The sequence below is a fragment of the Aptenodytes patagonicus genome, chromosome 2, assembly GCF_965638725.1.
Source record: "Aptenodytes patagonicus chromosome 2, bAptPat1.pri.cur, whole genome shotgun sequence".
Classification (NCBI taxonomy): domain Eukaryota; kingdom Metazoa; phylum Chordata; class Aves; order Sphenisciformes; family Spheniscidae; genus Aptenodytes; species Aptenodytes patagonicus.
Window position 1 is genome coordinate 51465009 of NC_134950.1, and position 14141 is coordinate 51479149.

The window sequence follows — 14141 nt, forward strand, 5'->3', positions numbered from 1 at the left end:
TCAAGAACAGCTATATGCCTTGTCTGCGATTTGCAACTTCCTTCCTAGATTATCGCATACCTGTAAATGAATCTGAAACCTGACTAAGGCACTTGTGGTTTAGCACCAGGAACGTATTGCATGTCCAGGGGCACAAAGGAAAAACCCACACACAGGGAAGCTGTGCTCCACTTCAGCCCACCAGGAAAGAAGTTGGAAGAATCCCACAAAAACCAGTTCTCCCATGAAATCTGAACAGTTTAAGTCATGTTCAACAGCCTTGCTGAGGATAGAGCAGGAACGCAGGCAGTTGCAAAGGCTCAGCTACACTATGTGGGAACCTATTAGGCTTTGGCTTTTATATAGTCAACCCCTAAACCAAGTTAATAACAGAATAGCTTCTGATAAGTTAATTCTGCACTCTGCAGTTTGATGGCGGCACGGGGTGCGTAGGAGGAGGCTGGCTGTTTTCACATCTAGGAGTGCTCACTCCTTCACTACATTTAGAGCTTACCCCTTAAACCAATGCAGCTGCCACACCATATTGCCCTACAGATAGCGCAGTTTAGGGTTGCAGTGTTTTACTGCTATTGCACATGGGGAAAATGTTTTCATGGAGCAATGTTTATAGCACAGCACCATATCATGCCTCTCAAAGCCACGCGCTCATGGGCTCCAAACACAGGCACGTGGCAGTCACCTCACGCTGTGCTGAATCTACCCACGTGTATGTTTTTCAGCCACTGTAATGTTTTTCAGCCACTGTAATGTTTTTCAGCCACTGTAATGTTTAGTTACCATTATTAATTCTGGTCTTGGGTATCACACCATGTCACACACATACTCTTACACTTCAGCAGTCCTCCAGATTATAGGAGGGAAGCAGCCGAGGAACCAAACAAGCTAACTAATTGCCTTTATGGTCTTACCAAGGCTCTAAAGGCACTGCAACAAGGGTCACAGCACAGAGAGCAGCTTGCAACAATCTGAAAGGCTATTCCTACTTCAGATGAAGAGACCACCATGACAGTTTTATCCTAATTAAGTTAGTAACTTCCAATTATATACCTTTTTTTTTTCCTTTCCCTTCAGTTTAGCAAAAAAAAGGGCAAAAGTTCGTGGCATGGTATGAAGCTTTTACCCTGCCAACTCACTCTTTCTGCAGGGCCCACCCATCAGATGTAAGCTGCTAGGCATTAGCTGAGCAAACTGGGAAGAAGAGTTTCCTGAGTATGATCCCATGAATTATTGGCTTTTTACACCAACTTCTACCCTAACAATAATTACCTTGGTTTCACCACACCTATCCCTATTACTGTCCGTCTTTTTGTAATGAAGATAGGTGAATACAAAGCCTTACAGGGCAACTACCCAATCCTCCTGGAAAGGCTCTGGATAATTCTCTGAAATACATGGAGCCCACATTGCACACTGGTACTGATCAATAGCCTAGAGGGAAAAGGGGGCAGGGGTAAGCACTGGGGGAGACAGAACACAGGGCTCTGAAACCCTGTAGTGTTCTGTTCTTGAACTTAGATTTCTAAAAACCTGTCAGCATCTCTCCCAATAATATTACTCACAAACGCAATCCTGTAGGACACTCCTCTGTAGCGTAATACCGTCTTCCTAACAAAAGAGGGTACCTGCGCTTCTAGGATTATTATGCCCATTACTTGTTTGTTTGTTTTGCTTTTGAGAAAAGAGGAAAAGAAAGCAAGCTTATTGCAGTCTTACAGTCTTATCATTGCTTCTGGCAATTCAATCAGACAAAAACCTATCAGTTTTTCTATTGCTTTAGTTCAATGAGAAAGAAATCAGCCCTATCAAGCCCGCCGTCCAAAAACATTCCCTTGTGCTCCTGGTGTCTGCAAGACACTAAGTCCTACTGGTTACTCAGGACTTCAGCTTCCACCTCACTTTTGCTCACGAGCTCTATTGGATCTCCCACTTTCGAGAGACAACGCAGAACATGTGCAGATTTCTAAAGACTTCTCATAAAAAACACTATACCTTTTCTGTATTGATTGTTTCTCTATTGCATCTTCTTCTGGCAAAGAACAGCACACTCCAACTGCTCCAGACATCACTATAAATACTTGGAAGTTTCCAAATAGTTCCTGCTTTTTACTATTGCTTCTCCAGTGCTTAAAAGCCTATAAAAAGTGTTCACTACAAAAATAACTCCTACCCCATCAGTTAGTTGCTCTTATTAAATTTCATTAAGTATACAATTCCTGTAAAAAAAAAAAAACAACCACCAAACCCAACCAAACAAGAACTTAAGAGTTGACAGATACATCTGCTTGTAACTTCCAATTCTTTTCTAAAACAGCTTGATACTGAAGAAAGTAAGGACTAATATCTTATTATTGAATGAGAAAAAAAGCCTCAAAGAGCTATTTTGGCCACTAGTAAGTTATTGCTTCCCATTTGTACCATTCAAGCATCATAAGGGATACTGGCTCACTGGAACCCAATACACTTTTTATTGAATGGAGCCAATACAAGAGGGAGGGGAGGGAATCTTAAGTAGCACCGGCAGAAAAAAGTTCCGGACACTTTAAGATCAAAGGGGTCTCTGCCTTCGCATGGAGCACTTCCTAAAAATAAAATAATTCAGTTTCCCAAGGCTTTTTACTGAGCCGCTACTGCAGTTCCACCAACAGTAAATGCATAAAGCAAACACAAGCCCCTAAATCAACCTGACCACCAAGAGCATTCAAAAATAGCTTTACATTTACCATGCAAGACAGATTTTGTGTAACAGCCACCACTTCTGTGGAAGAGGAGAAACGCATGCATTTACTCTTATGCTGGGTTTTAAGAGCGCTCATCCAACAAGTCGAATGGAAAACGTAAGGAATAGTTAGAGGCTATAAACAGTTAAAACAAAACCAGCCTTTGGTAGATACTGAAAATGCACATATTGCATATGATGTGCCTATACTTGGAAGAGGTTTACCTTCAAGGCTGCAAAGCAGGAAAACTTTGGTGCAAAACTTGCTTAATGATTTCCTTTACCTTGTGGGTTGATACTCTGTGCTGAGCAATTACAGTTAGTTTTTCTAGGAGCCCTCGTAATCTCTCCTGTGTAGCATGGGAGATCAAGTTCACAACATCAGAGTTAAGTTCCATAATGTCATGCCTTTTACCTGTGGAAGCAGAGAAAATCCATTACGTGTTTTAGTAGTAGCTGATAATTGAAATAATTAGCACAGCAGGTATTCTGTTCCCCCTGGAAGTCATACCCATTATGAATAAAGGTTTGGAGATTATGATTTTCCTGGTAAAGTCACAACTTCAAAGATCTTAGACATTACATTAATAAAACTTAGCCTGGAGCTTCAGAAAATATAGACATTGTTTCACTTAGCCTCCAGAACCACTCTCCTTGCAAGGTCATTTGTAGGACAAAGTTAATAAGAACACAAATCAAGCTTCATGTTCGGGGAGGGGGAGAAGCGGTAGCTGTAGAAATTAGTGCCATATTCTGTTAATTCCAGTAATTAAAAAAAATAGAGAATTACATTTTGCCCTGCTTGACACCGTGCTTGTTAACAACTCATGACATTTAGTCGATGAGTGGGGGTGGCTTTTGCAGCGCACTCCAGGCACACAGGACCCTCTCACCTGCCTCGACTGACTGGCATGGAGCAGACAGACCCAACCATCCCACGGCAGCAGCTCGGACAACACAGATCAAGTCCAGCCAGCGTCATCATGCCATCACCTTCAGCCTTTTCCCTCGGCCTGCCGCTGCCTCTCTGCGTTTCAGCAGCTGCAACCAAGGCTGGCGACAGCTCCGGGCAAAGCTGTCCCAGCCCCATGCCCAGAGCTGGGCATCACCTCTGCAGCCTTCCTGTGGCTGCAGGCTGCCAACAGAGAAGCCTTCCTGTGGTTTACACCATCGATCACTCAACGCAACTCTGTCAAGACACCTGGACAGCAGCAACTTTTCTCTGGTAGGCAAGGCAGGCAGCAGTTTCACACACTTCATACGTCGTACCTGTCAGAAGCGCTTTTCCTTGCTCCTCACTGCATTTACAGTGGCTGTAATACTTTATGATGCAATACACAGCACGCCTTCAAAACCCATTTCAGTATTTATTGCCAAGTGGAGTGTTAAGAATAGATAAACAGTACACTGTAAAGAAAACTAATCGCCTATTTCATTTGCCTTTGCTACTCTAACTGAAAATGAGTAACAATCCTGCAAGACCGGGAGAATCTACAATGTTTTCCCAGACACGATCAAAGTGTTCCCACAGTTTGACCTTGGCCAGTAAGCACTGGCCTGTACCTTAGCTGAGTGCAAAGCTCATTTTGCTCAAGCACCTTTCAACACTTCCTCAGCAGTTTCCCCGCTATACTATCAGAATACTGAAACATCAACTTAAAGCCAAAACAAAATCGCCCCAAACCTCAAGACCTCCCTCCACACACACACACACACCCCCCAACCCCTCTTCCTAAACCAAAGAGAGCTCGGTTCAAGAGCAGAAGTGTTCATTTTCTGAATTGCTGTACTCCCTGACAGTATTCCTTTCCTTGCAATCAAAACACTTTTCATTTATGACATGAATAATTATTATTAATAATGTGGAACAGCTACCATGCCACTCATGAAACAGCCAGGCTTGTATTTTCCATCTTTCAGTGAACTGTCTTCACACCACAAACCAGACAATTATTCTAGAAGTACTTTCCCTTTCTGTTTTTGTAGAGCTCTTTATTTTGTTACCGTGTAGTTAAACCACTGTGACAGAATTATGACTGCACGTATGAACTGCAGACTTTCCTGAATGCTCAGCTTTAAAACTCACTGTTCCAGTATGGCAAGCTACCAGGCAGAGAGCAGGAGCAAGGAGTTGAGCAACATTCATCCAGTTTGCTGTAGACGGCAGTGGTACCTATCAGTGTGGTGCTATACAAATGCATGCTCCCTGCTCTGACATAATACAACATTGCTAAGCAACAGTTATTATTTTGCTCAGAAACTAACAGCTAAGATGATACATACATTAAAAACTTCCTATTACAGTTTAGTTTCAGCCATTCAACATACATTCCACAGTATTATTCACTGATAGAAACAGCTTTAACATCTCTTTTGCATAAAATTAATGAAGATTTTTCCATAGAGGGAGTCATAAACAAAGGTCTGCCCTGTGCAAATTGGCAGTTTGAAACTTCTTCCTAATCACATGGGAAGGATCTGTAATGTTGGTCAATAGAGTACATATATCTGAAACAGGCTGTGGAATGCAAAAGCTGTTAGGCAAGTCAGTGTAATGCATCAAGTTTGGAGCTGCAGAAATAGAAAAGCACGCTTAAGTGTTTGATTTGGCACTAGCATCTCTATGGTTGTTATGTATTCCATGAACTTTAAGAGTAATGAAGTTGCTCAGCTCTCAAAGTGGCATCAGTTTCTTTTTTCTGGTTGTGCTTCAGTCTATTTCCATGTAAAAAACTTAGAGAACAGTTGTTTCCTAGAAGGGGAAGTAAAAACTCAGTATAGTTTGGTAGAAACACATGAATTGAGATGGCAGATCTTAATAGTTCCAGCTCCTTCTTCAAAGATTGGAGGCTGGCTAACGAAACAGGCAAGGAAATACTGCATCCATACATATCTGTTATGTACGCTTTGTTCTCACCTATGTTCAAGATCTTCTTCTGAAGCACTTCCGAGGAGAGAAAAGGTTCATCTGCACAAGAGCGGATCACTGTACCAATGAGCTCAGAGTTTGTTGCCAAAATGCACGCATTCTCCTCGTTAAGATTGACCCCAGCCATAGAAGTCACATCATTTATGTCATCTTCATCTCTACTAAAGAGAAAACCAACATTTTATGCTTCGTTCGGAATGGATACAAAGAAAAAGCCTCTCAACTATCAGCCACATTCACGTATCTTGGAGGCTACCCCTATACAGTACATGTTTAGTATGGGCGTGGACAGGGACAGGTGGCTCCTAAAAGCTTTCACACTTCAGTGAAGTGCCTCTCAAACTTAGCCTGACTAATGCCTCAGTTGCTAGGCATGCAAATCCTTTACATGAAACTGAAATTTTGAGCAAGCTCGGAAACGAAGGACTGAGGTAAACCTGGATTTAAAAGTCCCCACAAGCCCCCTACCCTGCACCACTGCTCTTACAGCCTGAAATTTGTTCCAAAACTCTAATTCACCAGGTAGAACCAAGAGTTGAATAAAGTCGAATACTGACTCATTGAACTGATAAACAAGCCCATTTTCTGAGATGCCTATCCTATGAACTGAAGCTTACAGCACAAGCATATTAGCACAAACCTGATCTTCACTTTTCTTTTAGTGCGTTCCCTTAAAAAATAAGATACAAACTCTCCTTGTCAGTAGTATACAGAATGAATCAGACCTTGCCCTTTGAATCAGTCCTACCATACAGTACTTATGTACGTAGCGGGGAGGACGCTATGCTTCTGAAGAACAGCGGCTGAGCTCTAGTTCTCAACATCCCTCCGTTAGCTGCATTCTGCTGTAGCAGCTTTGGTCTACATGTTCAAAAGAAAAACTCGTCTGGCATACTTCGGGCTAACATAACTAAGACTAGCTATAATCATGGCAAAGCTCATGTTAAGCAAATAGCCTGTGTGCCTCAGCTTTTTTTTTTTTTTTTTTTTTTTTTTAAAAGAAGATCATTTTAGTTAAAATACTGAATGAATTTTATATGGGAAAATTTTTGCAAGACTTTAGCAATGAAAATACCCAAGTTATTTTCAATTAAGTTTAGATCATCAAAAGAAAGCCTTTTTTGCTTCACAGAGTGACAAAGGCCCCAATAGTGGCTTCAAGGGTTTAGAACCAGAACACAAGTCAGCATTATTAATACAGACAGGTGGAAGCACTCAGTCTGAAGGTCTTTTGATTTGGAAAACAAAAACCAAAACCACACCACCACCCCCCTCCTAAAAGTATTCGCTGGCAAGGTTTGATAAAGTTCATCTTCAGAAAATACTGCGTGGCCTACATAACTCTTGAACAAGGGGTTACTCAAACTTGCCATTCTTAGGTGAAATGGGATCTCTTGGAGGCTGTCTTCTGACTGGCAATAGGTAGAAGCTGAAGTTCTTAGAACATGGGTTGGGTTTGAGCAATACTCAAAAGACACAAGAAAGCACTGGGATTTTTTCTTAAACTATAGCTGCATTTTCTCCTTTGGGCTTCAATAGGTTTCTATGGCCCAAGTCTTCTCCCACAAACTTCTAGAGAGTAGCCTGCCTAGGAAAGGAGTCCAGCCTTCCCCTACTCCTCCTGCCATTCATTTGTGTGCCCTCACGGCTAGGAGTTTCTACGCGATTTGTTCAGGGAGTCACTGCTGCCAGAACAGCTTCCCTCCTCCTACCCCTTCACAACCAGCAACTGAGCAGTTCCAAGCGTATACTCATGCTCTTATCAGCCTAACAGAGATCCCGATCTTTAAAGAAGTGTGTAAATGAAGCTTTGCTGCATGCTAATTGAGTGCTAACTGATCTTCCTAAGTACACTCCAGTTTCCTCTTCTTAATGACCACTACAGAGAAGTCTTTGCTGGTGGCAGAGACAAGAATCGCACCGAAATGCAGTGACTGCCATGGACCTGCTGATAAAGGAGATTACAAAATCAGCACAACTAGCACCAACAGCATACACCACAAACTATCAGAGCTGCAGATACTGGAACCTGACATTACCCTGATAGAGCTGTTTATGGAATCCAGCTAAGGATGCTTGCACCTCAGGTACAACTGTATAGCACACAGTTTCAGTAAGTCATTTTAGCTTTTAATCTGGCCACATACTCCAAATACTCAAGCAAGAGGGAAGTAAACTTCTATACTATACATCTATCCACCTTTCTACATACACAAGTTTCAGTTCTCTAAAACCAGCCTTTATCAGGTTACTATTTTCTTTAATATTTCCATGCACACAGTCTCTCTTGTGAGTACACACATACAAGAGCTTATATGCAAGTAGACATCTCTACCTGTACTGTTTTTAAAGACCAATTCTAACTTCTTCACTGTGGGATACAAGTCTGCATTAAGTCACTGAGTCACTAGCCTTGATGAAAGATTAATTTGCACCTATGAAAACACTGCTGCACTTATTTTACTTAACCCAAAGAAACTATCGTTACATTTCCTTCGAAGTGCTCACTAAAGATTAATCTAAGTTTCAGAAGCCATGTTAAGTTTGTACTTTTTACTATTCTTTTTTCCTTGCTGCTCAAACAAACCTCAATCATTTTAAGGAAGGTATTATGTACTTCAAGTAAGCTATAAAAGTCATTCTACTAAAGTGATAAATTTAAAATATTCCAGACTATACATACAGACATTTCTGTTGGATACGTACTGGCTTTCATTTTCAGCAATCCCTCCATAAAGCCCCTCTTCTACACCACTTCCTTTAAAGCTTTTTGCATTTGGTCATGTCACATTCAGAATCAACAAGAAAAACTCTCCCAGCTGCTATAAGTCTCCAGTGATTTAAGCTTATCAGGACAAGGGGAAAAACAGAACACAGAGTTCTGAGCATTACCCTGCATGAAGTCAGGTTTGACATTTACATTGAATATTCCACTGGAATAGAAGCTCAAGCAATGCAGATGCACCTCACATCTATGAATTTGCCCATATTGGCTGAAAAGTGAGTCTGTGGCACCCTCTGGTGTTTGACCAACACACATCTCTTCTTATGAATCCATCTTTATTTACTCCATTTTAAACAACAGTCAAAGGGAAAACTAGAAAGGCACGCTTAACCCAAACCTGCGTGCACCATCACGGACAACTATGTGGGACAGAACAATTCCAGCTGAGCAAGAACCACCAGCGCTCCCCACCACCACGGGACAGGAGGAGCAGCTGCCCAGACATTCTCCACTCTGCTGTCTCACTCCTGTTTGTCTGCTAGTTGAGATTGCTGGTACCTTCCAGACAAAATGCACAAGTCAGAGTTTTATGTGCTTTGGAGAACAACTCTATTAAATAGAATAGATGCAAAACAAATATTTGAAGATGCAAATGTGTCTTATTTTTTCCAGGGTGCTCTAACATATACTTTACAGAAGTATGTAGAGCAGTTTATAAAAATCTTGATGCTTTTAAAACAGACTGCCCTTTACAATACATGCCATGGGGCAATCAAGTGCCAGTGATGCCCCTGCTTAGCTGAAATAATTTCTAGAAGGTTTGTTTTTTTTTAAATGGGGTGTGTGCGGGTGTGGGGGTGTGTGTGTGTGTGAATCGCCATTTTTTCTACTGCTCATCTCAAGCAACCTAAAACAGCCTATTAAAGAGCAGACAAGGTCAAATTGCAGCTTATTAAGTACAGCTTAGTGAGTATTACATTCTCGAAACCTAACCTAACCTAGTCACACAATGGCAGAGGGAGTCAGGCTCAATGACAAACTGCAATGAGAGACTACAGTTTGAAGTGTCACATGTATAACCGCATCAATTACAAGACATGCTCTCTGCCCATAACGAATCTCATCACAAAACCTGAAAGGGGGCCGTGGTGCTTCTCTCTGCCTCACACATGATCAGCTGTTGATGGATCACAGGTCACAAAGAATAGCTGTGCTGGGAATACTGAAAGTCAGGACAGAAGAGAGCAAACCACTTCACGGCTTACCAGGGAACATCTATTGCCCAGGCCAGATGAACACTATGTGGTGAGAGACCTGCTCGGAGAACACAGATACCGGACTGAGGGAAGCCAAAAGTTCAGGTACACGCTGCCCAGGTTCAGATATATGAAGATTCTCATTATGTAGTGTTTAAAGTCAGAAAGTTTGGTTATAGCAGCAAATAAAGAAGCACCAGGGGTGTATCCAAAGACATAAATTCTTCAGAGACAAGAGACTTACTAGAAAAATTTAAGGTGAGCTCGAGATTTCAAATCTAATTCTCATGGATTTAAGCTACTTTGAAAATCATAATCCAAAAGCAAGAACAGAAATCCATCTTGGATCACACTATAAAAGCAGAGTTTTTCCTACACTAAGAATTTAACAATTCAGGGAAGGAACGTCAAGAATTCAAACTTTTTCATGTAAGACAGTTGATATATTCCAATTGGAAGATCACAGAAAAAGAAATTGTTTCTATTTTTTTTTGTAGGAGTTTTTTGTGGTTTTAATTATGATATTTATGAGTGATTTTTTTTTCCCAAACATCACTACCCAAATTACATCCCAAATTATATTCTGAAGTATATTTCGTAAGAGCTTGAGGCAGCTGAACAGAGCTATTGCTTTAACATCAGCTTTTCATTTCAACTTCTGGCTACCAGTGTTTCAAGTGTTCATTGTATACTCTATGTTACTGTAAACAACAACAGCTCTCTGTCTATATCAGCGCACACAAAGCTGTAGCTTTCAAGAGATGAGAAGACACCTTTGTCCTGTTGACCAGTTGACATGTCTGCTTTTATCCTTGGGAGAGCAACTTCAAGCTTGCCTTAAAGTCATAAGACCAATAATGCTTATAGCAGTCTGTATCCCTGTTCCATCATCACATTTCAGAGCTACAAAAGTAATTTCTGCTTTTGAAAAGTTAAAGCTTTTAGTTCTGGTAACTGATTAAGCACTCTTGTAATCTAAAGGCCTAGAGAATATGCCAGAAGCCATAATTATAGGTGTAGTCAAAGACTTTCACCTCTACAGGAACAAGCTTGTAAGAGGAGCTAATGAAAGATTTTGAAATACAGCACAGAGCTTTAGACAAGTTACCAGCCCGTCCAAATAACAGTTCAATGCTATCTGGCCATCTGTAAAAAACAGAGGTTATATCTGCTTTAATCCTATGGAGAGCTTTTAATACAAGGTAACTTTGCTTTAGATTAGTTAATAGTACTCATAGGATGGAGATCAATATGCCTCCTCTGTAAGTGAAAAACTGATACATATTGATGCACACTGTTTATATAATTACACTCTTGTGATAGCACGATGAAAGTCCATTCTCATCAGGACAGTTTTCTTACATTAAGAATAATTAAGAGCTGCTATGAGGTCAAAATTTTTAGGTTCCCCCTTGCCAATTAGTATTATAACGTGAAAAACACCTATCATGAACAAGTTTCTAAAGAAAGTTGCTTTTATTTGGGCTCCATTCCCACCTCTATACTTGCTGTCTGTTCCTTTTGTTCCTTCCTATAGTAAGCTTCTTATATTGTTTATTTTTACCTGAAGGATGTTGCTCCATTCTCTTTTATTTTAGCTTTCTGAGCAGGAGATGCTTGAAGCGACAGAATTTTATTTCCTGGCAGGGTAATTTGTTTCAGAATGGAACCTAAAACAAAACAAAGAACATGCCATAGTAGAAAGCAAAATGCTAAGATAACTGTTTAATCAGTTCATGTTTCTAGCAAAGGCTACTGGCAGACTCAATAACAACCAATTAGGTCCATTTGAAAACCAGACACTCGAGTCTTACATTCTACATGTTCTATATGGCCAAAAACCCTACACGCTTTCAGCAAACATCCTCCTCTATGCTGACCAGTTAAAGGTTTTAGTGAAAACTGGCTGGCTGAGACAAACTCACATTATGCATCACCCTGGACCTGTTGAAGGAAAAAGCAAAGTCTGATGAAAAGACTCTCAAAAGCATCACGGTTTAAAGGAAGTTCACTGCAAGGAGCTTACTCGCAGTATTTTAACAAGTACAAGTGTTTGATTGACATGCTTTTAACAGGTGCCAGAAGTAGACATGGCACTGAGTTTCTCATCAGAACTCCAAGCAGACAGTAAAGATGTTCAACATATCGCACAGAGCTGGTTGCTCCCAATAGACAACTACCTTCTTACGTTCCTACAGTCTACCAACAGCCGGCACTTATTTCTATACCTCAGCAGTCCTCTGCCTTCTCCATTAAAGAGGTTCCACTTTACCTGCAGGAAACTGGTTAGTTTGAACAAGTGTATTCAGCGGCATCCTTTTCTCAGCAGATGTCTGTAGGGTCAGTGTTGAGGGTTGCGGGAGTGTGGATACTTGCTTTACAATGGTTCCTGATGGTTGTTGGACTACCTGGAAGTGAAATATCCAATATCAAGAGTGAGAAGAGCTAAACATACAGAGGAGCAAATAGTATCAACATGTTCATTTAGCCAGAAGTGCTGCTGGGCATGCACGCATGTCTAGCTTTTTAAAGCAAACAGCATGCTCAGAAAAACCTCACTTTTTTTTTTTCCTTCATGACAAGAAATCTTAACAACCAGTAGTGAGCTTTAAGCTCCAGCTCATTCAGTGAGCTCTAACAGACACTTCACCCCTACTCTCTATTGATAACAATATTAGACAAGTTTCACTGAGTATTACACAATCCATTACACTAAGAGGCTTTCCTCTCCATAAGTCTTGCTTAACAGACTAACAACTGAATATTGAGTCTGCCTGACAGTAAGTTCAAAAGGGTAGGTACCATATACACCTAGTTAAAAAGAGAGAACATCAAAACAAACAGTTACAAGTCTTGCATGAAATCCTTTTCCTGTCAAGAATTAGAGTACACACTATAAAGTTACTAATGCATTTTTGGAGCCGCAATGTCAATTGTAAATTGAGATGCTGCGTTTCAAAGTGTTAAGCAAAAGTACACTGAACACATCAGTTAGCAGGAGCATGAAGTACCATCTAGCAAGACCTATAGTGAGTAGAGCCTCTGCACAAAGACATCAGTACACTGCTGAAGGGTAAAAAGGAAGGGGGTTGACAGTTTTGTTTAAAGAGGCTCTTGAAAGAAACAAAACCAGAGAGCAGGATGTCATCGCAACACAGACCTACAGGCACAGCCCATAAATACTAATTCTTCCTCTTCAGGGGCAGCTATTAAAATGCAAGAAAAGTAATAATATTGCAGCATCCCTAAAAGCCTCATTTCTAAGCCTCCTAGCTAGCAGAATATCGGCTGCAGCTTTTGATACATCCTTTGGAAGAGTTCTTGATTACAAATAGAAGAAAGATACGCTTTTACCAAAGCACAAATTATCATCAATATCTTCAGATTGAATCCTATTTTTTTTTTTAGCAGCAAAAAGCTAATACAAAGGAATTTTCATGGTCAAGAAACCACTTTTTCTCCTCTACATCTTCTATTCTAACTTCAGAAAGTCTAAAGAGTGCTTGTACAGCAACACTGCACAAGTTTAATTAAATAACTGACATTTATTATGCTTCAGAAATTAGGCTGTCTCATTCTGTCATCTAACTTCAGATTCATCAGTAAACATCATCAGCATAAGCATCACACATTCACAAAAAGAGGTACTTTGTGTATCAAATAGTCAAGATACACCCCACCCACCCCCATATTAATAGCATCATGGTTTGGCATAGCAACAGTAACATAGAATAACTGAGCTGAAGGTGATGTCTGAGAACCAGACAATGAACAGACAGTTCTTGAGAAGAAACGTAAGATCCATAAGAGGAAAGAACCACGGGAGTACGGGGACAGACTGTGGACAGAGTCAAGGCTCACACAGGCAGCATTTCCTCATGAAGTAGTACAGACACTAACATTTGCTTCTATGTGTTTTTACCAAAGCGCAGTTTGATCTTTCTGAAAGATCCAGCTTCCATATGCTGGAAGTTGCAAATAATGTTAAGAGCATCATTTATGTGTTCAGATAATTACTGAGCCACCAACCAGCTTGGACAAACTATTCACAGGCTCCACCAGCACCCACACTGACACGCACCTAGAGATCCTCCCTACCACCAGCGAGAATGATGCTTCATCTTCACCATGCAAAACACTGAAACAGCACAGGAGGAAACATAAGCATTCAAGATGAAAGTGCGTCAGACAAAAAGAACAGAGAGAGGCAGTGTTAAATCAACAGCCTAGGTGGAGTTTGGGAAGTAAATCAAGTAACCGAGGAGACTACATCAATGAGAAACAGAAAGGATGTGTTGGCAGTAAAACTAATTTTGTGTTTGCTATTCTAGCTGCTAGACTAACAGAAGCTGGAAGTCCTTGGGACTAGCAACGGAACAGGGCAACAATCCTAGAAATTTCAACAAGGATCTAATGCCAGAAAAAAGTATTAAAAAATAGATAATATCTGTAAGAAAGAGCTATTGGCTCTTTTCTTCAGGTTAGCAGCAAGAAGTAATAAAGATGAGGGACTGT

General features: G+C 40.7%; 1 protein-coding gene across 1 annotated transcript in view; it reads right to left on the minus strand.

Annotated features, from left to right (window-relative positions):
- Positions 1-14141, minus strand: part of TAF4B (TATA-box binding protein associated factor 4b) — a 73097-nt gene that overhangs the window by 28138 nt on the left and 30818 nt on the right. Inside the window, exons 8-11 of the mRNA XM_076332220.1 lie at positions 11899-12034; positions 11191-11296; positions 5634-5806; positions 3001-3131 (exon numbers count right to left, since the gene is read on the minus strand). Coding sequence (XP_076188335.1) covers positions 3001-3131; positions 5634-5806; positions 11191-11296; positions 11899-12034 — 546 coding nt within the window. The remainder of the gene's footprint in view (positions 1-3000; positions 3132-5633; positions 5807-11190; positions 11297-11898; positions 12035-14141) is intronic.